This window comes from Sminthopsis crassicaudata, chromosome 3 (assembly GCF_048593235.1).
Source record: "Sminthopsis crassicaudata isolate SCR6 chromosome 3, ASM4859323v1, whole genome shotgun sequence".
NCBI lineage: Eukaryota > Metazoa > Chordata > Mammalia > Dasyuromorphia > Dasyuridae > Sminthopsis > Sminthopsis crassicaudata.
The window spans coordinates 342,427,423-342,450,390 of record NC_133619.1 but is presented as its reverse complement, the minus strand read 5'-3'; the positions used below and the strand labels follow the sequence as shown (position 1 = coordinate 342,450,390).

At 31.9% G+C, this 22,968-nt stretch overlaps 1 protein-coding gene across 3 annotated transcripts in view; it reads left to right on the top strand.

Annotated features, from left to right (window-relative positions):
- Positions 1 to 22,968, top strand: part of STAG1 (STAG1 cohesin complex component) — a 318,115-nt gene that overhangs the window by 242,715 nt on the left and 52,432 nt on the right. For all 3 annotated transcript variants that reach the window (XM_074301602.1, XM_074301601.1, XM_074301603.1), the window contains 7 exons: positions 2,970 to 3,087; positions 6,989 to 7,092; positions 15,166 to 15,258; positions 15,347 to 15,436; positions 15,594 to 15,797; positions 16,259 to 16,329; positions 19,130 to 19,217. In XM_074301602.1, coding sequence (XP_074157703.1) covers positions 2,970 to 3,087; positions 6,989 to 7,092; positions 15,166 to 15,258; positions 15,347 to 15,436; positions 15,594 to 15,797; positions 16,259 to 16,329; positions 19,130 to 19,217 — 768 coding nt within the window. The remainder of the gene's footprint in view (positions 1 to 2,969; positions 3,088 to 6,988; positions 7,093 to 15,165; positions 15,259 to 15,346; positions 15,437 to 15,593; positions 15,798 to 16,258; positions 16,330 to 19,129; positions 19,218 to 22,968) is intronic.

The following is a 22,968-nucleotide window of genomic DNA, read 5'->3' as shown; positions in this document are numbered from 1 at the left end:
ATGATGTTAAGGATAGATAATTCCAAAATTATAAAAATTTCAAACTAGAAAAACTATCAATGGACTTTTGGCAGAAATAGAGAAGGTTGGAAAAGAGATGATTTGGGAAGGGAATATATTGAGTTCTCTTGGACATGTAGAGTTTGAGGCGTTGAAACACACTGAAGAAACTCATAGATAGCCCTCTAAGTCATGTACATTTGATAAAGTCAATGAACAGCATGCATGTGCAGAAATAAATAGGTTCTTTCTGTACATATACATGCATGCACACAATATCAATGCAAAATTTCAAGGTCAGGGACAAAGTAAAACACTTGGGAAAATCAGGAAAGGCCTTGTTTATGAGGCAGAGTTTGAGCTATATACTTCAAAAAACAGGACAAAGAACATTCTGAATGTAGGATACAGTGCAAAGAGCAGTTGGGAACATGGAATGTGAATATGGAACATCAAGTAGGGTGTCTTTGTTGGAATTTATCATGTATGTGGAGGAGTATAAAATCAAGTCTAGAAAGAGGTGACAAATTGTGAAAATTCTGTATGTTGCATATATTTTCTCTTTATAGGGGGCAGTCCGTAAGCTTTTTTGAATAAAATTGGTTTAGGAATATCAGTGTCATACTATTGTATAGGACTCATGATTGAGAGACCAATTAGAAGACTATTAAAACAATAGTAGCTAGCATTTATTTAGCACTTTGTTTTTAAACAAAGTACAACTACTGTCTCTTGCTCACAACTACCCCTGAAAGATAGGTACTATTATTATCTTTATTTTACAGATGAGGGAACAGGCAGGTAGAAAAAGTGAGTTGCCCAAAGTTACACAGGTATTAAGCGTCTGAGACAAGATTCCAACTCAGATCCTCCTGATTTTACGATCAGAATCCTATCCATTTAACCACGTATATAGCTGCAGGAAAAGATTATGATGACCTAAAGTGGTACCTGTATGAATATAGAGGAAGAGATGGATTTTAGAGACATAGAAGTAAAATTAATAAGATCTAGCAAAGGAAGAGTTGAAGATGATCTTTAGGATGACAAAACTGTTTGATTAGAGGAATGGTGGTATCCTTCACAGATAGAAGGAAGTAACAGGAGTAAATATATGGGAGAAGATAAGTTCTTTGAATGGAGGGCAGTTTCCTAATTTTTAGAGTGATAATTTTGGACTACATGAGGTCCCTTCCATCTCCTCCTGTGACCCTCCTGATTTTTCTGCCTCTATCTCAGCAATCTTTTTACCTTGGACATGGCTCCAACACTAGATCTTCAGTTGATGAGCTCCTAGCCAGAACAATAAATTAAGGAAATGATCCCCTCATCCTTATTTATTTTTCTCCCAACCTCCCCTCTTAATGCTCTAGACTTCAGTTTTCCCTTCACCTGTGGATTGGCCCACCGAACTTCAATTTTCCAATTTCCCTTTGTGTTTCTTTCTCGATTTGAATTTAAACTCACTAAATGTAGGTATTTTCTCTTTGAGTTGTATTTATGTTCTTAGGACTTAGCTAAGCTGGCACATAGTGAGCAATTAATCAATAAAAAGCAAAATAATTAATTAATGAAGGGGAGAGAGAGATTTTCTGTTCTTAAAGACTTTAAATCTTTCAGGAGTATATACTTAAGAGTCCATGCAAAAAAAGAATAGAATTTACTTGTATTTCATTGGTTTCCAAATTCTAGATCTGAGGGTCTTTTCTGAAACAATACAGGATTTATATAGATGGAAATATTTTGCTTAATATAAGTAAGACATAACATGTTTTTTTCTCTTTGGACTGCTTTCTGAAATAGTATGTTTCCTGACAAGTGAATTGAGCAGAGGCTTTATTCAATCCTCCAGAGATGTAGAAAAAATTCCTACTTTCAGTGAGGGTTTATTATAGGGAATAGGTCAATGAAAAATAAAGCAGTGTTTTAAAAAATCAATAAAGCATCTAAGAAATGAAGTAACTAAATTCTCTACCATAGATTACACCTTCCTGCATAGCCTGCAGGTCCATAAAGGAGACAGGAAGCCATACGTGAGAGAAGTAGATATTAAGAAGCAAATACCTTTGGTATTGAAAGTGATGTACATCAATATAAATTTACCCTTAAAGCATGCTTATCAGAGGAAACCATCTAGGAAACACTGAACTGGGTTCCTTGTAAAAGTTTATCATCAATCACCAATTAATTTGAAGATAATTCATAAATGCGAAAAAAATTTAGTGGAGGGGCATTGCAAATGATTCAGGTGATTGTATTTAAAAGAAAAGATATTTACAGGCTAATATGAAGCTTATTGCATGTTTTATTTTAAGCATTGTTAAGGAAGTGGTTTCCTCCTAAAAGATATGGGCCTTCAAAATTTTATTTTGCTATTTTCTAGCTCAATGGCTAATAAGAAGGCTGTATGTAATAGTATATTGAAAAGAGAACTGAGTTTGGAATTATAAATCTTTATTTTTTATCCATTGTTTTAAACCCTTATTAGCTGTGACACCTTAAAATTAATTCTCCGATCCTAAGTTTACTTACATGGAAAATAGGAATAATAGCAATGATATTTATATCAGTTACCTAGTTACATTCAGAAAATCTCATCAGCAAATTGGCCACAAGTTTCATCACAAGACTGTACAGGTCTGAAGACCAAATACAAAAATTGTAAGTTATGTCCAAAGAGGAGGTACCCATATAAATGAAGTTATAAGTCATTGAAGTTTTGAAGTATAGCCATTGTATTACTTACCTATTGTACAAAAGCATTCTTGGGAAAGTGCTTCATTTTTAAAGAGAATCATTCTGAGTTATCGTTACTTATTTGGAGGTAGTATCTAATGGCTTTTATATTTGATCTTAAAATCATTGAATCTAAATCATTCTAACAGTGATTGATGTGTTTGTTATCTCAAGTTAATTAGTAGCTCATTAATTATAGGTACTTCTAGTGATTCTTGACATGTTGTTTCTAGTTGCATGAACATGCAGCTTACCTGGTGGACAGTTTGTGGGAAAGCTCTCAAGAACTATTGAAAGACTGGGAATGTATGACAGAATTGTTATTAGAAGAACCTGTCCAAGGAGAAGAAGGTATAGTATTTTGAAATTTTTATTTGCAATATCTTTAATGTTTTTCTGAATTGAAAATTATAATAAAATGCATAGTTCATAAAATATTTTTTATGTAAAGAGGATTTTAATTTTTTTGTTCTGCATTTCAACTGAGAAACTGTGGTTTGATTGTTACACATAAAAATACCATTTACTAGAACTTTACTTTTCCTACAAAATTAAGGGGGCAAAGTTCAAGGCCTTAAGGATAGCAACAAGGACAAATTGAATCTTCATATCCCAGTAATCACAAAGTTGTTTCCAAGTTTGATACTTATACCTCATCTCAACAAGTTTTAAAAATACCATATAATAATCTAGTAAGCTTACTTTCTTAGTTGTTTGTAAAAATTCAATTAATTTTGTTATTTCCTGGGATATTGAAACAATAATATTTTTTTTTAAGTCCCAATTCATTGTTTAACATTTTTTTGTGTGTGGATATTTTCAAAGAACTTCTAGCCACACAAAAAGTTAAATTGTGTCCCAGTCTCCCATTTTTAAAATCACATTTTCTTAAAACCAAAAAATGTAGTGAGAGCAATATTGTTTGCCTGGGTTTGAAGGCAACAAATAATATAATACTGACCACATGAGAATATTTTGATTATTGCACCATAGACTTCATTCATAGTTTTTTTGTTTTGTTTTGTTTTTAATCTTGCACTGTTGAATATTGGCATCTTGAACATGTTAAAAATAGTACAAATGTTAGTACAAAAAATTCTAAGTTTAAAACTTTTGTTTTAAAATTAATTGTTTGTGACTGGGAATGGGATTTCTTGTAGAAAGCATTTCCTCGACCAGGACACAAAAACTCATTTATTTGCCTCATAATGTAGCTAAAGTGTTTTCCTAATAATGGCAATTCTTCTCTGTATTTGCATAAAACAAAGTAAGTTTCTAAGTCAGTCATATTCCTTTTTTCCCAAATTAAGAAACAAAGAAGGAACCAAAGAAACATGGGGTCCAAAAATGAATTCTTCCACCTATGTGTTTGGGACATTTATAAGTTGGGAACTTAGCTATACTATGACTAAGTCGTGATACAACATTGACTCAGCTTATTCTCAAGAATAGTATTAGTTTCTACCATTTTTTAAGAATTCATTGTTATCTACTGTCTCTTATAGTTTCTTTTAGTTTCTTTCCAAAATGTTAAGCTTGTTAATAAAATTAATTCATTAATATTTAAATAAGTAAAATTAATTAATGCACATCTCTTTACCAAGGAGTACTACCTATTTTAGGTTGGTGTATTGTGATTTAGACTCAGTTGTCATTTGTATTCTTTTCTGCTAAAAATCATAAATACATTGGTTTGCTGAGAAGAGTATTTTGAAGTCTTGAGTTTAGGCCCGACTTAGAATATGACTCCATAGAACTTACAAAATTGATGTCTGCTGAGGAAAGCATATTTAGAAAATATTCTCACCACTTAAAAGTAGAATTAGTCATTTGAAATAAATTTTTTGTGCCTGTCTTTAATATCTTAATATCCATTAATTTATCTTCTGATTCTACTTTTCTAATGAAATAATGTTTGTAAAGCACTTGACACAATGCCTTTCACATGGTATGCATTTTATATATGTTTATTCCTTTCTTTTCCTTTTTCTCCCAAAAGAATTCCAAGGTTATTGGCTACTTTAATGTTCTAAAGAAAATTCTTTCTATTTATAGTACTAGCTAATCCTTGAAAGACTTCTACATTTCATGTGGTCTCTTTTATTAGTTTGTTATGAGCTACCTAGACATGTTTGAAATACATTTTATATCAGTGGAAAAAAGTTGGAAATTTGTTCTTGGTTTGAGGTGGCATTAATGTGAAAGGAATTTGTGTCTAGGCATAGATAGAAGGAAATATTAGTAAAGCTTGATGACTTGTTAATTATGGGGATATTTAACTAAAAATTCTTAAAATGTCCTTAATATAGACAGTGGAGAGAATATTGTGAATATATATGACAGGAGAGGAAGCTAGTTCAGGGGATTACAACTGGAAAAATGTTAGATTTTAGAAATGTTGAGCTTAAGCTGACTAGAGACATTCAAGGAAACTCCATTATATAGTAAGAAATACACAATTATAAAAGCTTCTAAAAAGCTCAATCTTGAGTACAGATTTTGAAGTCATTTTTTACATAGAAGCCTATTTGGAGCTATGGTAATAGATGAGTTTTTTTAAGTTAACATGTTGAAGTACAGGTGGCTGAAGTGATGACTGATATTTATGTCACACTTTATTTAAAGTTTGTGAAGTAGTTAACTTGCATTATATCATTTGAGTCTCACAACAGTACTTTGAGGTAATCATCCACCAATATTATTACCCTAATTTTAGAGAGGAAAAAAATCATAGCTTTCAGAGATTAAGTAATTTTTTTTTTGGCTGAGGCAATTAGGATTAAATGACTTTCCCAGGCCACACAGCTAGAAAGTGTTAAGTGTCTGAGAGCAGATTTGAATTCGGTCATCCTGACTTAGTGCCACTTAGCTGTCCCCTAGTAGGTGTCAATAGTTAACCAATTCTTCCGTGTTCTAAATCTATCCCTGCATGCATTCCTCTTCTTTTTTGCTGTACCATAAAGAATACCTTCAAAGAGGGGGTCAAGGGAGCAGGAAGAAGGAGGAAGTCAAAGGTATTTTCAAAGATAATTGCATATCACATAACTAAAAGGAAAAGATTGTCACTTGGGATACAGTATAGTCATCAGTGTCAGTTATAACCAAGGAGTTAAGTAATTAAAATTGAACAAAAGTAATTTTATTTATTGATTAATAGATCACTGATGACTTTCAGGAATACAGTTTATGGTGAAGCTAAAAGTCATATTGAAGAAAATTACTAACTAAAAAAAGTACTTAAGGAATAGTGGTAGTGCCTGAAAATAGGATATTTGTTATCTAACAGTTCATTGTATCCATCTTGAAAAGAGAATTATTTTGACTATTTGGCCTGTCCTTGGCCCTTTAGGAAGCTATCTTTTAAAACCATTCAGTTATTTTAGTTTTAGATTGTGTAACCAAAGTAATGGTTATTTAGGTTAAAGTTAAATTACATGTTCTAAAAGATCTGCTTAATTTCCGGATTTCTTAAATACTTTTCCAAGTGCTAATTGAAGAATAGGAAGACATTTACAGAAACGTATATTTACATCTATAAAATTTGTGTTAATCCAAGTGATTTCTAAGGTCCCTTTCATACTTTAAATTCTAATACAATAGTAAAGAAAAGAGAGGAAGGGTTCAAGGCTTACACTTGTGTTTGTTTTCTAGCAAGTGGGAGTTTTGGTGTAATGGAAACCTTTCAATGGGAAAATATTTTTACTATTTCATTGTTAAAACTCTTGAGATAATTTTTTCATTTTGATCACTTAAGAACTATATAGGTTAATTAACATGAATTCCCAATAAATTTAATAAAATCTGAAATGAAAAGGAGAGATCTTTTTCCTTGATAAGTATCAATATGTTATAGTTAGTCCAGAAGTGTTTTACTTTGATGTTGATAATATCTAGACAAAAATTTATGAGTTTAACATTTTTTTCAAAATAAGTAATCATTTTAATTGAATGGTAATTGACTTGAGCTTGGAAAACTATGAGCTTTTAAGTTTGTACAATTTGAACATTTCAGGAAAATGTTAGGAAACTATAGGTACAGAATGTTATGTACACTATCAAGTATCTCATTTGGATTTTTTTTTTTATTGACATTCTTTGTTGTCATGAAAACTTATTGGGCCCAGGAGTGAAAACCAAATTAGCTGAACTTTGTTTATAATCAGTAGTGATGATATACAACTTTCTGATTATCATTTGTTTGTCATATGATTATTGGAATACAGCTAATAATATTCTTTTTCTTTCACTTTAGCAATGTCTGACCGGCAAGAGAGTGCTCTTATAGAGCTGATGGTTTGTACAATTCGTCAGGCTGCTGAAGCCCATCCTCCTGTGGGAAGGGGGACTGGCAAGAGAGTAAGTTTCATTAATATCGGTGGAATGCAACAGAGTAGCTATAAAATAAATGTAACTGGCACAGAAATGCATCTAAATTATTTTGTTAATTAGTTCCTAGAATTAAGCTCTAAGATTTATTTATCCTGATAACTAAATTCTTCTAAGTGTAGAATTTTTTTAATTGTCCCAGTTTTTTTTCACTCTCTATCAAAGAAAAACAAAATCCTTTTAAAAAATTATCAGTCAAGGAAAACAAACTCCCTTAATATAGACATTCTAAATTAAAAGTCTCTATTTAAGATTCATAGCTGTCTCATATCAGAATCTAAATTTTTAGATACATTTTACTTAATTTAGATTATTATTGCTAAAGAATTCCAAGTGTCAAAAAAAAACAGAAATTTAAAAGAGAATATTGAGGTTCTTTATGGACTTGTTTATTCCTCAGAGGTTGCTATGAGAAATATAGTACTTATTATGGAAATTCCAGGTAGTTGCACAATCTTTATTAATGAATAAATTTTTGAATCTTTATTCTCTTTTCTTTCCTAACCATGATAAAAATAAGATAATTGGATTTAGATATGAAAAGGTTCTTAGAAATTTTGTCAGATATTAAATATTTCACTTTATTTATAGATGATGACAGCAACAATAGTATCTCATCGTTGTAGTTCTTTATTTTTGATTTTTATAAATAATTTTCCTCTCAAGAACCTTACAAAATGTAGATAGTGCAAATAGTATGGTACTCATTTAATACATCCAGAATACTAAAACTCAGGGAAGTTGAGTGGTTTGCTCCAGTTACACAACTGTTAAAGAGTCAATTTCAGGACTTGAACCCAAATTCTCTTAAATCCAAACTCAGTATTACTCCATTGCACTATTCTGCCTCTCAAAAGAAGGTATTTTTCATCCTCTGTCTCCACTATGGAAGATTATTTTGCTTCGTAGGAACCTTTTCTGTTTTTAATAGGATTGCCTGTGTTTCCATTGTTCTTCATAATTAACATTTCTAAGGTGGCTTCTTTTGTCCTGCTCCCTTTGATGCTTTCCTTAACCTGCCTGAGAAGACTAAGGGTATGGAAAGTAAAATATGAGTGCCTACAGAGAAGGTAGTGATCTAGTGTAATGGTTTTTTTGTTTGTTTATTTGGGTTTTTTTGTTTTGTTTTGTTTTGTTTTTGTTGTTGTTGTTGTTGTTTTTTCAGTACAAACTATACTTTGGAAAGTTATAATGCTTAAACTTTTTACTACAAATTCTGCCCCACAGCTTCACTCGACTGACTTAGACAAGAATAGGAGACACAGATGCACAAGGAAGATTCAGTTTTTCCTTGCTTTGTTTTTCATACATATGGTTTAAGAAATAATGACTTACAAATTATTAGTTATAATTTTATATATATTTACATGTATATATAATTATCATATATAAATTATATAATTATAAACATTTTTTGAACTGATTAAAAATTAACTTCTGACTAGTGCTGGTGGAAACGCTGAACAATGGATAGATTGGAGAAGTGGGGAGACTTGAGGTAGTCAGTTTCACCAGCAGGATATCATAGTAATCCGGACATGAATCAATGAGGGCCTACACTAAAGGGATAATAGTGTCAGAAGAGAGAAGAAGGGATATGCAAAAGATACTGCAGAGGTAAAATCCACAGATCTTGGCAATAATTTGGATGTGGGTTACATGGTGGTGAGACATAGTGAGGAATCTAGGATGATTCTTAGGTTGTGAGCTTGAGGAAGGGTGATGTTCCCTACAATAATATGGACGTTAATGAGTTCTATTTTATACATGTTGAGTTTAAGGTGTCTACTGGACATCCATTTCAAGACATTCTGAAAGGTACTTGGAGATACTAAATTAGAACTGAGCAGTGAAGCTGAAACAAAATAGATAGATTTGAGAATTATCAGCGTAGAGATGCTTAAATCCATGAAAGTTCATCCATGATGAAATCACCAAGTATAATAGTAAAACTATTCCTACTTCTTTGGATATCCTGAACTTGTCAGGAGATGCATCAATTTGTTATTGTCTGACCCTCATGGTCCTTGCACCAAGCCATGGGAACCCATTAGAGAATTAGAGTGAAAGATGTTTTTCTGGTATCTAAATTTGGAACTCCCAATGTTTTTTCCTATAGAAACCTTAATCTACCTGAGACCAGCTGTGTTCCATTGCCCAGGGTATTAGCAGTAGTAGCAGAACTGATTGATTCCGTTGCCCCTTGTTGTTTTGTTTATATTTTAGCCCTAGATTTTTGCTACCTAATTCTGATAAGATAAAAAGTGAAGTTATTTGAGGTCATTGCTTCAGATCACCTTGGGTACAATGTTGATAGCATAAATTGGACACCGGAACTTTTTGGTTTCAGAGTCCTGGGTCTTTAGGTTTGGTACTTTGCTCTTTTCCAGCTGTCTTGCTGCTCTTAATATTTCTTTTGATTGCTCCCAAGCCCTCAAACTCTCTTGAACACAAATTTTTCCATTTTTTTCTCTAGCCTTAAGCCTTTTTCCACCCCTTTTCTGGTTTCTTCTGAATTCTTTTTGACTTATCTGCTCTACCGTAAGAGTTGGGACCATTGTGGATTAAAAACTTTTTGTTGTTGTTATAAAGTATTTTTAAATTATTATGATAGTTGTTACCAAATAAGACAGATTAAATGTTAGAATTTCTCAAACTTACCTTCAGACAATAAGTTTGAGAAAATAAATACATTTTCAAGCTGTTTTCTCATTTCATGCTTATAGAGTAGAACATCAGAAGAAAGCTTCCTAAGAAATATTATGTTTTTTCCACATATAGACCCTTCCTTAGGGTCAGCAGGAAAGAAATACAGGATTTCAGGGCAAAATGTAACATTTCACCATGTTATTGAATAATGAAAAGGAAAAGAAAAAAGTCCCTTTCTCTCCTAAGTTCACTTTTAATAGGAAGCAGAACAGATTTTCTCTTTAGCTCTCTTGAAGGATTCCTCAGCAAAAGGTCCAATCAAAAATTGTTTCCTTGATTGAAAAAAGGGACAGAATTTTTGAAAAATGAAGATAAGAATTGTCTTTATATGCATGTTATATTTGGAATTTAACAAAGAATCTTATAAGTAAGATACATGCTGAGTAAATACTGAATTAATTTGTTCGAAGTCATCTAGCTCATTATTGGCAGGGCTATATATAAATCCTCGATTTGGATTCAGATCCCAACCCTGACACTTGCTACCTGCTTGAGCTTCAGCAAATTACTTTACTCCTGCCCCTTAATCATCTCATCTAGACTACAGATTGCATCCAGCATTAAATATCTGATTCTGTGAATCCAAATACACTGATTCATAGAGTAGTGGTTTTTGCAAAATATTACAATGATTTAATTCTCAATAAATATTTAACAATGATCTAATATCAAGGGAAATGTACAAATATGTAGACTTCTTCCCTCAAGATGTGCAAAGCAATATATATCGAGTTTGTGGGTCATCATTTCACACTGTAAAATGATCTAATACAAACTTAGAAGTTTTCAGAACATTAATAGTAAGAGCTAACATTTATAAAGCACTTAATGTATGCAGCATATTATGTATTTCTTCATTTGATTCCTACAACATAAAGTAGTTGTTACTATTATCCCTATTTTGTAGATGAAGACTCAGACAAAGAGACATAAGCAATTTTCCTGGGGTCGCATAGGTATATGTGATTGAGATGAAATCCAATCATCTGTTTTACTCAGGAACTTAAGATAAAGTTCCATGTAAATAAAGCCAAAGAGTGGCAGTAAAAAAAAATCTAGTATTTTCTGTTAGTGTTAGATTGCAAAATCAAAGGATTGCTTCTTCAGCAAGACAGTTTTTAAATTAGATAAGCTGGTCAGTTTTATAGCATAATAATTTGGGGAGAGTTTAGGAAAACTGTCATTGTGGTATCATTCCCTATTTGTGCAGGATTAGAAAGAATTATTCCAGGACCTTCCCCAGAGTAAAAACTAGTAAATCTTAGTGACAATATTGAAACCCAGGTTTTACTGCCTCCAACTCAGTTCTCTTATTATGATAAACTGCTTCTTGGGAAGAGAATTCTTAGAGAAGAATTGCAATTCCAGAAACATTCAACGGATCTGCATGTTGAAAAAGAAAGAAGCAAATAAATATCATATTTTTATGATAGCTGTGATAGGTCACATAGGTCATGATTAGAGAAACTTTTTTCTCTTGAAACACACTGACCCACATAGCAAATTATTGAGGATTTCACACACACACACTAAAAGCTATTTATTTGCTGGTTTGTGGTTTTTGTTTCAAAAATGAAAGAAATATAAGTTACTGAAAATTTCCATTTTAAATTGATAATCAAAACAAAATGCTTCCTTAAAGATGGCATGATTATTCCTTGACCACCTCTCTCTCTCTCTCTCACACACACACACACACACACACGCGCGCGCGTGCCCCTATAATTATGTCCACTCAAGAGAGTGGCAAGGGGAAGATAGGAATAGAGGTGAATAAAATAGAACAATAGTTAAGGATTAAAGCAATTCAGCCCCCCAAAAAGAAAAAAAAAAAGAAAAAGGATTTCCAGAGATGTTCACTAGATATACAGTTAAGTGTTGAATCCCATTTTTTATCTGGATAATGGGCATTGGAGTAAGCTGTTAATTTCTCTCCAAGAGTGATGAGCTTTCCAGGAAAAACTCTACTTTCTTTTCAAGTTTCAGATTGTATTTTTAACTCTTTATCATGGAATTCCATTGGACATTTGCACAGGTATGAAGATGTGTTATAGGATTTAAAAGGAATTTGTGTGAAATTTGAAACTTAAAGGCATCTATCTGCCTGTTTATCAGCTATGTGATTCAAGATTCTTTATATCTTTTGGCTGCAAAAAAGTCTGTTTTATAGTTACAATGAACACTAAGAGTACTTTGCACTGCCTTGGAGGGCATTTGGCATGTTTCTGTTGCTGCATACTATGATCTCAATATTGTATATCAGTGGATTTTATTCTTCAGTGTACAGTGGCCTGAGAAATACCTCTATATTCCTTAGAGAGTCTTAGTAGAAAGGAGGGTTGGTTTTTAGTTTGAGGGGAAAAAATGTCCATAAAGAAATAAAGGAAAACATTTTGAGGAGTATTTGTGAAGAAATTCTGTTTATCTAGAGTCATATAAATACGATGCTCTTGTTTGTATTTTTCAGAAGCAATATCTTATGTTTTCCAAAACTAAGTAGTTTTTCACAAATTTCACACATTACTAGACCCTTAAAGAAGAAATGCTACTTCATCCTGGCTTGTTTCCTAAGAGGTGTGAAGATTTTTGTGTATGCTGAACACATGTATAGAGCAAGGAGCCAGAATTTTAAAATATTGCTACCTTCTGCTAATTCATGTGAAATTTAATGACTGAAGAAAATTGAAACATATTTCAAAATCAAAGGATGATGATGATGGCTAATATTTATATAGCATCTATTGTGTATTAGGAACCGTGCTGAACACTTCATGATTATTCTCTTGTTTGAGCTTTACACACAACCTGGGAAAGTAGATATTGTTATCCCTATTTCACAGAAGGATAACAGGCAGATAGAAGTCTTGTCCAATTATACAGCTATTAAGTGTCTGAGGCAGAATTTAAATTCATGTCTTCCTGACTTCAGACTTAGTGTACAGATAGATCTATTATACCACCTAGCTGTGTTAGTAGCAAAGTAAACTTAAACTTTCAATTAGTGAAGTACCAAGATTTAAGATATAATGTGATTGTAAATGATGTATAAATATCACTAATACTTGATTAGATAGAATCATGAATGAGACTCAATAAGAAAAGAATATACTCTTTTTCTTTTTCCCCTGAGGCTGGGGTTAAGTGACTTGCCCAGGGTCACACAGCTAGGGAAGTGTTAAGTGTCTGAATTAAAGGCTGGTGCTCTATCCACTGCACCACCTAGCTGCCCCAAGAATATACTCTCAATACAAAAGAATTGTTCTTAATAAAAATGATGAAGTAACAGAATTATAAGTGATTAAATATGTTTATAAAAATGATCAAACCTAGCAGTGTAAAAATTATGGAAAACAACTTCAAAAGGAAAGATAAATTAATGTTGTTATAGAAGTATACTAGAGAATAGATTAAAAACACGAAGATTTCCTAAGATTCCCTCTCTCTTCTCTTGTCTTCTTTTTTCTCTTCTCTCCCCTTCATCCTTCCTCTTTTTTTTTTCACTCTATAGATAGATAGATAGATAGATAGATAGATAGATAGATAGATAGATATAGATATAGATATATATATCTATATCTATATATATAGTGGCAGCACAGCAGAATGAAGCAAAGAATGGATTTGGAGTCAAAGAACCAAGGCTCAAACTTTCTCTACCCTGACTTTTGCTTCCTTAGCCAAACCACTGAGCCTCTCAGGCTTTAAGCTGTTGTTTTCCATGTTACAATATGAGTATCAACTAAAAAGTCTTTAAAGGTCCCTTCCAGCTTTAAATTTACCATCTTCATCCCCTCATTTATTTGTATTTCCCAAATTCATTCATACTAAAGTAGAGCATCTAATAAGTTCTTGAGTTGTTAGTTGTTGACACTCTCATCTCAGAAGGCATAAAAGAAAGCGTTTAATTCAACACATTGCTTACCATAAAGGTCAAATATAAGCATGAAATGAACTTCTATTAATAGTCTGACACGTACTAAATTTGGCAGCCACAATCCCATCTCTGCTTCTAAAACAGATGCAGCAAGAGGGGAATCTGCAATGTAAGATTATTGTTTCCAAGTATAAAGATGAGATGAAAACGTCTGTCCAGTAGGAACCCATCTGAAAATAGGCTGAAGAGGAAGGAAGGTTTTTATAGCTGCTTAAAAATGGAACAAAATAATTGGAGCCTCCAAAGACAGTATTCCAAGTATGTCAAAGTACAATATTCACTCTCATTCTCCTTCCCCATCTCCCTACCACCAAATGTATAATTGTAGTACTAGTTTTCCCTTGTACCAAAAGGCAGTTTAAAGGTAATATATTCCTGTTTCATAGACTATGGACTTTAGCAATTTCAAAATGGAAGCAAGTGTACTCTGAGCAAAATATTCCTTTAATGTGGCCTATATTTTATTCTTAAATAGTATTGCCATTTAATTCATTTAGCTAGATCATTTTACTAATTAGAATAAAACAATAAGTTTAAAATCCATGTCTAAATTTATGAAAAAAAGTTTGCAATTCATGACCTGGGGAACCATGTAGAATAGCTGAAGCAATACCAAGTCATTATCTCTACTCACAAAATAACTTTTTAAAATATACCTAAATTCACACACATGTATTGTACTTAGACTATATTGTAACACATGTAAAATGTATGGTATTGCCTGTCGTCGGGGGGAGGGAATAAGGGAGGGGGGGTAATTTGGAAAAATGAATACAAGGGATAATATTATAAAATATATATATATATAAAATAAAAAAAAAATAAAAAAAAAATAAATAAAATATACCTAAATTTAATTACATAATTAAAAATTATAACTTATTAGGAAACTAGATACAACACATAGGAAAGAAAGTAGGGCCTTCAGGAGAGGTTTGTTTTTTATTTTGGAAATTTTGTTAATTTTTCTTGGAGTTCAAGTTATCAAAGTAGGAAAAGTATCTATCCTTGGGGACCAATTTTTTTTGTCTTTATAACATCATTTTCATAAAGTTTTCCCTTATATTTTTTTTTGTTCAATCTCAATTCCTGAGTCAGCAGCTATTTAATAGATATAAATGGCTGCATTTTTGTAAATGTGAATATATTTAAAATTGGGTATATACAACATAGAAGTCAGGTTTCTGTTTTTCTGCTAAACTCCCATATTAGACATTATTTTTAATTTCCTCATCACTGTAATTTGGTGAGTGAATTTCTTGAATCATTAATTATTTTAAAATTCCAATCCTGGTTCCAACTTTAATGTCTAAAAATAACTGATTAGTTTTAATTTTAGACTTCAAAATTAACAAGTGAAATTCTTACTATTTTTAATGTTTTTTATACTTATTTTCCAGGTGCTAACTGCCAAAGAAAGAAAAACTCAAATTGATGATAGAAACAAACTGACTGAACATTTTATTATTGCACTTCCTATGTTGCTGTCAAAGGTAAAGTCTTTGAAAGCATATTAGATGTTCAGTTCATTCTTTTTATAGTTTTTTAATAATATTATTTGTATGTGTTCATTCCTTCTAGTATTCTGCTGATGCCGAGAAGGTAGCTAACCTGCTTCAGATTCCACAGTATTTTGACCTAGAAATCTACAGCACAGGCAGAATGGAAAAGGTAGGACTAGATTCTGCAACAAAATTTAATTGTATTAATTTGATAATATTTCTAAATAGTAATATGGATTTATTTAGTAAAGGATAATGATTTTCCTTTTGATTATTCATGGTTTGTACTTAGAGCAATATCTCAAATTATTCTTTTCATTTTCCAGCATCTGGATGCCTTATTGAAGCAAATTAAATTTGTTGTGGAGAAACATGTAGAATCAGATGTTCTAGAAGCCTGCAGTAAAACTTACAGCATCTTATGTAGTGAAGAATATACAATCCAAAATCGTGTTGATATAGCGCGGAGCCAACTGATTGATGAATTTGTAGACAGATTTAACCATTCTGTTGAAGATCTTTTGCAAGAGGTTGGTTTTTTTTTTTGTTTTGTTTTGTTTTTTTTGGTTTTGTTTTGTTTTCTAAGTCAAACCATATTTATTTTGACTTTGTTTTATGATTAGTTAAGATAGATTTGCAAGCAGTTATTCAACTAGCCTATAGAAATATTAACTGCCCTAAATTTTACTAACAATGATGTACCTAAAAATAAGTGTAATTCATACTTTATTTTTATTTTCATTAAAAAATTTTTTTTCTTGACTGATAACTTCTTGATATTTGTTATTTCTTCTCTTGGCCAGGAAGGCCAAGATAATAATATATATGTATGTGTTTTTAATTTAGATGGAAAATGTTTAATCTTACTTTACATATATAAAAGGAACTGAAAGTTTTTACAGTTATATATCTAAGGCTTTTCTACTTTATTTTAACCTGTTCATAAAGGGAAAATTCCATTGTAATAAGTTTTGTTTTATTTTACTTATAGGGAGAAGAAGCTGATGATGATGATATTTATAATGTTCTCTCAACACTAAAGAGATTGACTTCTTTTCACAAGTAAGTCATCTTATTAAGGTTGATGTAATGAAAGATATGCTAGAACAAGAGAGATGAATTGAGATTGTCCCTGCACAGTGTGAATCAAAATAGATTTTATGCACACACACACACACACACACACACACACACACACACACACACACACACACACATACACACACACACACACAGAGTTTTTATCCATTGGTTTTGCATATTTTAATTTGAATCTTCTTTAGGGAAGATGAATATCATTGGACAAATAACTTCAATTTTCTAGACTTTAATTTCTTTAGTCCTTATGTATAAAACTGAGAAGATTAGATAATTTTTTTTTAAGTTCTTCTAGCTCTAAGTCCATTAAATTCTACAAAATGGCTCAGTATTCAGTTATTTCAAAAATTTCAAGCCAGTATACAACATTTTTCAACCTACAAATCTTATATTTAAAAAAGAAGAAGAGTTGGGTAGACAAAAATGACAGTTTTGGCCATATTTTTAAAATAGCAATAAAACTTAGTAAAATTTTAAACCATTGTGTAGTAGGCACAGTTTGGAATCAGAAAATCTAGGCTAGATTCCTGGCCTGTAAACTCTTTGGACCTCAATTCCTTCCAGTGATCTTTAAGATCCATTCAACTTGTAAATTTTATGATTCTTAAGTTTTTCTTGGTGTTTTTTTTTTTTTTTGTTTTGTTTTGTTTTGTTTTGTTTTATTGGGGCAGGAGAGAGGAGAATATAGTGATAGAGATTTTTGGTCCCATGATGTGTTAGTAACTGAGAGACCCCAAGACCTAAAATCTAGATTTAAATTGGAAAAATAAGGTTCAAACTTTTTATTAAATGTCAATTTCAAATTGTAGCTTTCAGGTACTATGAAATGAAAATTTTTTAAAAAAAGAACTAAGCTAAGTCAATCTGTTGGCTTCTACATATTATAAAGACTTTCAATCAGTTGATAAATGTGTAACACCATTAAAAAGTTTTAGAAGGATACTTTTTTTTTCAGTCTTATTGAATTAAACTTTCAAAATAACACTTATTTTCTCTTTTATCAAACCTTCCCCATCTGTACATCCATTGGAGAGGAAAAGAAAAGGAAAAAAAGCCTCACTTGATAAATATGCATAGCCAAACAAATAAAGTTTCCACACTGGCCACTTTTTAAAACATGTTTGGTTCTATATCTTTCATCTATCATATCTCTGTGAAGAATTGAATATCCTTATTAGCCCTCTGAAATCATGATTAGTTATTGTGTTTTTCAAAGTTTCTTAAAACTTTTGAAAATTGTTCTTGGGTGTTTTTGGTTTTTTGGGGGGGATTTGCATTGTAATTGTACAAATAATTCTTTTGGTTCTGTTCACTTCGCTCTGCATCGGTTTGTTCATGTCTTCCCAGTTTTCTCTAAAAGCAAATATTTATTGTTTCTTATGACTTATTGATATTCCATTATATTCAAATGGCATGATTTGTTCAGCTGTTTTACAGTAGATTGGTGTCCCCTTGGTTTTCTCACCAAAAAAAAAAAAAAGAAAAAGAAAAAGAGCTCTTGAAATATCAGTCCTTTTTTATCTTTGATTTCTTTTTAATAGAAGGAAAATTTTTAATTCTTTTTTCTTTTAAATAAAAGTTCACAGTTTAGAAATAGAGGAAAGAAAAACATTGCAGAAATAATTCCTCTTTGTTCAACTAGAACCAAATTATTAGCTTGTAGGCATTTTGAATTTAGTGACCATTTATCATGTCTATAGTCCAAGTAAATTGAAGAGCTATTAACACACACTGTACCTAATAAGCCTTGTTGTCTCACTTTCCCCAGCAAGTTTTTTTTTCCTTTTTCTGTATCAGTATGTCTCTTTTCTTCATGTTCATTTTTCCATTTTTTTGTGTGTGTCTATAGCTATATTTTTTCTTTCTTACTTATTCCATCTCTGCTTCAGTTCACCTATCTTTCCTTCCCCTACTCTTGTCTTTGTCGCCAACATGGCATGTTACATTTTCTATTTGCTTAAGTATATCCATGGACTATCCAAATACCTTCTTTACTTTTTCCTCTTTAAATCTTACACTTTTTTTTTCTTTTAATGTTCCTTTGGGTGTTAGAAACCTCTAGACTAATATATAATACAAGTGTAGAGGAGATGGGGCGGACACCTATCAGGAGATTTTCCTCTACTCAAGAAACCTTATCTGTAACTATATTTTTTGTTAATACCAAGGAATACCTTAAACTGCTTTTGTTAAATGTATTATATTAAGCTTTCCTTTTATGGTTCATTTCCTAGCAAAATTGGCAGTTTCAAATCTTGGGGAAATATTCTTTCCCTTTTGATTCTGTTACTTCATTTCCCTTTGAACCCTCATCTTGACATTAACATATATGCACTTGGCTTTACTAACTTTAACTGGGTCCCAATTCATTCTAAAACTTTTCTCTTCCCAACATGGATTTCATAATTTTTTCAGATGAACATACCTGATCTTTTTCTAATAGATGCAGTAGTCTATCCACAATTGTATTTATAGGATAGAAATTTATGTTTTCTATTAATTTTTTTTTTAAAGAATGCATTGAACATATTCTGTTTCTCTTAAAAAGAATTGGGGGGGGGGACACTTTAAAGTAAATTTCTAAGTTTTTTTTAGATATTTTGATCATTTTGACTTAGCATTTCCATTACCAGAAGGTTTTTTATCTTTGCAAATCATATTACCATATTTTTCTTATCATTGAAGCATAACCTAGTATTTCATTTACTTTTTTCCTCCAAAAGTAAATTTAATACCTTTTTCCTCCTACCTTTTTTCTTTTCAGTGCTCATGACCTTACAAAATGGGATCTATTTGGTAACTGCTACAGATTATTGAGGACTGGAATTGAGCATGGAGCTATGCCAGAACAGGTTAGAAACTGGGCAGGTACTCAGTGTTTGACTTTGGTAAACTAAGCTGTTTGACTTTCAAGGGAATTTGATAAATAGTCAACAAAGTTAATTAATCTTTTTAAAAACAGAGATTTAGTATGCTTGGTATGTATAAACTACCACATTTAAAGAAATACTAAAAACTAATATGATAGCTATTTTAATAATGTGCTTTTGTTGTTAATTGGTCATGTCCAACTTTTCATGTCTCCATTCTCCATTTGTGGTGTTCTTGGCAAAGATTCTAGAGTAGTTTCCCATTTCCTTCTCCAGTTTATTTTACACATGGAGAAACTGAGGCAAGCAGGGTTAAGTAATTTGCCCAGGGTCAGGTAGCTAGTAAGTATCTGGGGTTGGATTTGAGCTCAGATCTTCCTGGCTCCAAGCCTGGCATCCTCTCCACTACACCCTCTAACTGCCCCAATATAAAACTTAGAGTATTTAATAATACTGGTAGTTTTCAGCAAAAGAAAGAAGTTAAAGTATTTTTATTTCATCAGTTTTAAGTAGTTACAGCTAGGAGGCACAGATAGAATGTTCAGCTTAGAGGCAGAAAGGTTCTTTTCCTGTGTTCAGATCCAGTCTCTGACATTTAGTAGCTGTGTATAACTCTGGGCAACCTTGTTGGCCTCAATTTCCTCATCTGTAAATTGAGCTGGAGAAGAAATGGCAATCCACTCCAGTCTCTGCCAAGAAAATCCCAAATTGCATCATGAAGAATCATGCATGACTGAAAATGACTTGAACAACCCCAAATATTGCATGGAAGTTTCTACCAAAAAATTAGTATTTTTTTGACACAATTAAATTATTTTTTGCATAATCAATCAACAAATATTTCTTAAATACTTACTATGAACTTTTATTAGGTATCAGATAAAAATGTGTACACTAAAACTTACATTCTAATTGAGTGATATAAAATATATGCATATGTAGGATAAATATAAAGTTAATAAATAAAAACAAACAGTAAGTAGCTAAATAATAGGGTACTTTGAGAGAAAAGATCCTAGTAGTTGCTTTCATCTTTAAACAGTTTACTTTCCCATTGTTTCATCTTAGAGCTGTTGGTGATACTCTCTGCCTTCTGATAACACTGCAGCCATGCCCAGCTTTTCTGATTTCAGTTATATTTTTACTCATATAACCCAATATCTTGGTCTTTGCTAGCACTTCCATTCCATTATCTCACTCTAGTTCCCTCACTCAGCCTCTATTGTGACATTCATTCAGTTCAATTTTATCACTTCAGGATTCTGGTAGCTGTTATTTACTTATCCTACAGGAACTCTCTTATTTTTTCCTCAGAGTTCAATATCTGGCTCACAATCTTTCTCTCCACCTTAGCCTTTGGCCTCATATCTGAAGATATCAGCATATATAATAAGAGTCCCTCAAGTAATTTAACCTCTCATTTCCTTACTCTACTTAATTTTTGACCTATTTCTCCATTGTACCTCAACTATACAAAGAATAAGTCATGCCCTTGATCTTGGCAACTCCCATAGGTTTCCCAGTCCATGTTCATAAACTCTTCAATAGCTTTCTCAGATAATAATCTTGTATTGTTCCATTTTCTTGTGTTTTGACCTTCAGTACTGTTCTTCATCTGCCCCATAGCCTCCAGTGCCTATAACCTTCAATTCTTTGTCATGCCACCAAGTCCTCTGCACTTGTTACACTCTTCCTTTCTCAACATCTGGACTTCTTCATATACTAGTTCAGTTCTTCATTTTCATATTAGAAATCTCTTGCCTTCTTTTTCCCTTGCCAAACCCCCATTCTTGGATTACTCACATTTTCTTCTGCCTTCTCTTCAATTCATATGATGCTGAACAGAGCTAGGGAAAAAAATCATTAAGCCATGGTGAGTCTACTTCAAATTTGTGTTATAGAATTTCAGTTGGCCCTCATTTCAGCAAGGAAATCACTTTATACCTCTCATCATTTTGCAAGCATACCTCCTCCACAATAATCTAAAAAAGAGAAACAAAGAAAAAGTCATAATTACTCATTTTGCTAACCCAGAAAACTTTCAGGAACATTATAGCCAAAGTCCAAAATTTCCAGGCCAAGCAGAAAATTCTGCATGTACTTTGATATTCCGGAATGCAAAAGAGCTAAGATTACAAGCAAGAATAACATACCAATCAAAACTGGAGTTTATACTTAATGGGAGGAAAAACTGATATTTAATGAAAACAGCGATTTCAAGCATTGCTGATGAAAATATTGAATTTAAAAATTGAGATTCAGAAATAACACTTGAAAAGCATAAAAAGACATGAATGAATGAGAAATCATAAAAGATTAAAGGTGGTTAAACTGCTTAGATTCTTACATTGGGAGATACCACCATGTTATCCCTTAGAATTATATTATCACAAGGAGTCTTAGGGTCTTTCTTTTGAATGTGACCTCATAACTAGGAGAGGAAACAAAGAAAATTTATCTCCAAAAATGCATTGGGTAAGGAAGAGTTTATACAGTGTAAGAAGCAGGAGGGAAAGGGAGGGAAAGCAGTGGTTAACAATTGGGTTTCATTCTCATCTAAATTGTTCCAGGGAGGGAAGAATATTCAATACAAACACAGTTCAGTTCAGAAATGTATCTTACAAACAAGGAATTAGAAAGGAGAAAAGAAGGAAGGGAAAAGAGAGAGAGAGAGTATATTAATAAAGGAGTCATTAGTCAGAAGCAAAACAGACTCTTAAAGAAGATAGGGGAAAAGGATTAGGAAAACCTAAGACAATAAGATTAAGAGAAATATAACAATCATAATGTGATTGGGATGAATCTCTTATCCATAAAATAGAAGAGGAGCAGAAGGAATTAGAAGCTAAAATCCAGTACACTTGATACAGGAAGTAACACAGTTAAATTAGGGGTTAAATCAGACCCTATTATGCTTCAGCTGAAGTTTAGGCAGGGAGCTAATAATCAAGATATTTAAAAAAAAAAAAAAAAAAAGGAAACAAAAAATAGGTCTCAACAAAAGATAAACTGGAAAACTTCATTTTACTAAAAGGTATTATAAATAATGAATTAATAGCAATGCTGAATATATATGTGTATATGTGTGTGTGTGTGTATGTTTGTATATACACCAAATAGCATAACATCTCAGTTTTAAAGGAAAAGTAAAATAAATTACTGGAAGTAATAAACAGTTATCTATCACTATAGGGACCTGAGTTTAACTCTCTCAGATCTAGATAAATCAAACAAAAAAATAATAATAACTGAGAAAGAAGTATCACAACCTGAATAGAATTTTAGAAAAGTTGGTTCTGAATTTAGAGAACGTTCATTGAGAATAGAAGTAGTATTTAGAAAATATTGAATAAGGATAGGAGTAGTGTTCTCAAATGTATATGGCATCTTCACGCAAAAAAAGGGAAAGAAAAAAAAAAACCCAACCATTTATTAAGACATGAAAAACTCAGAAACAAATGCAGAAATAGTACATGTATCTTTTTCCCACTGCAGTGCAATAAAAATTAATTTCAAAAAATGGCCTTTGAAACCAACTTAATTCAAAATTTTGAATGGGTCAAAGAACAAATCACAGAAAATAATTTTGTTAAAGATAGTGACACAACATAACAAAATTCATGAATTACAGCCAAAACTGAACTAACAGAAAATCTTTCATGAAAAAAAGAGTTGATTAACAAATCTGCTATTCAGCTAAACTAGAAAACTAACAAATTTAAAAATTGCAAAA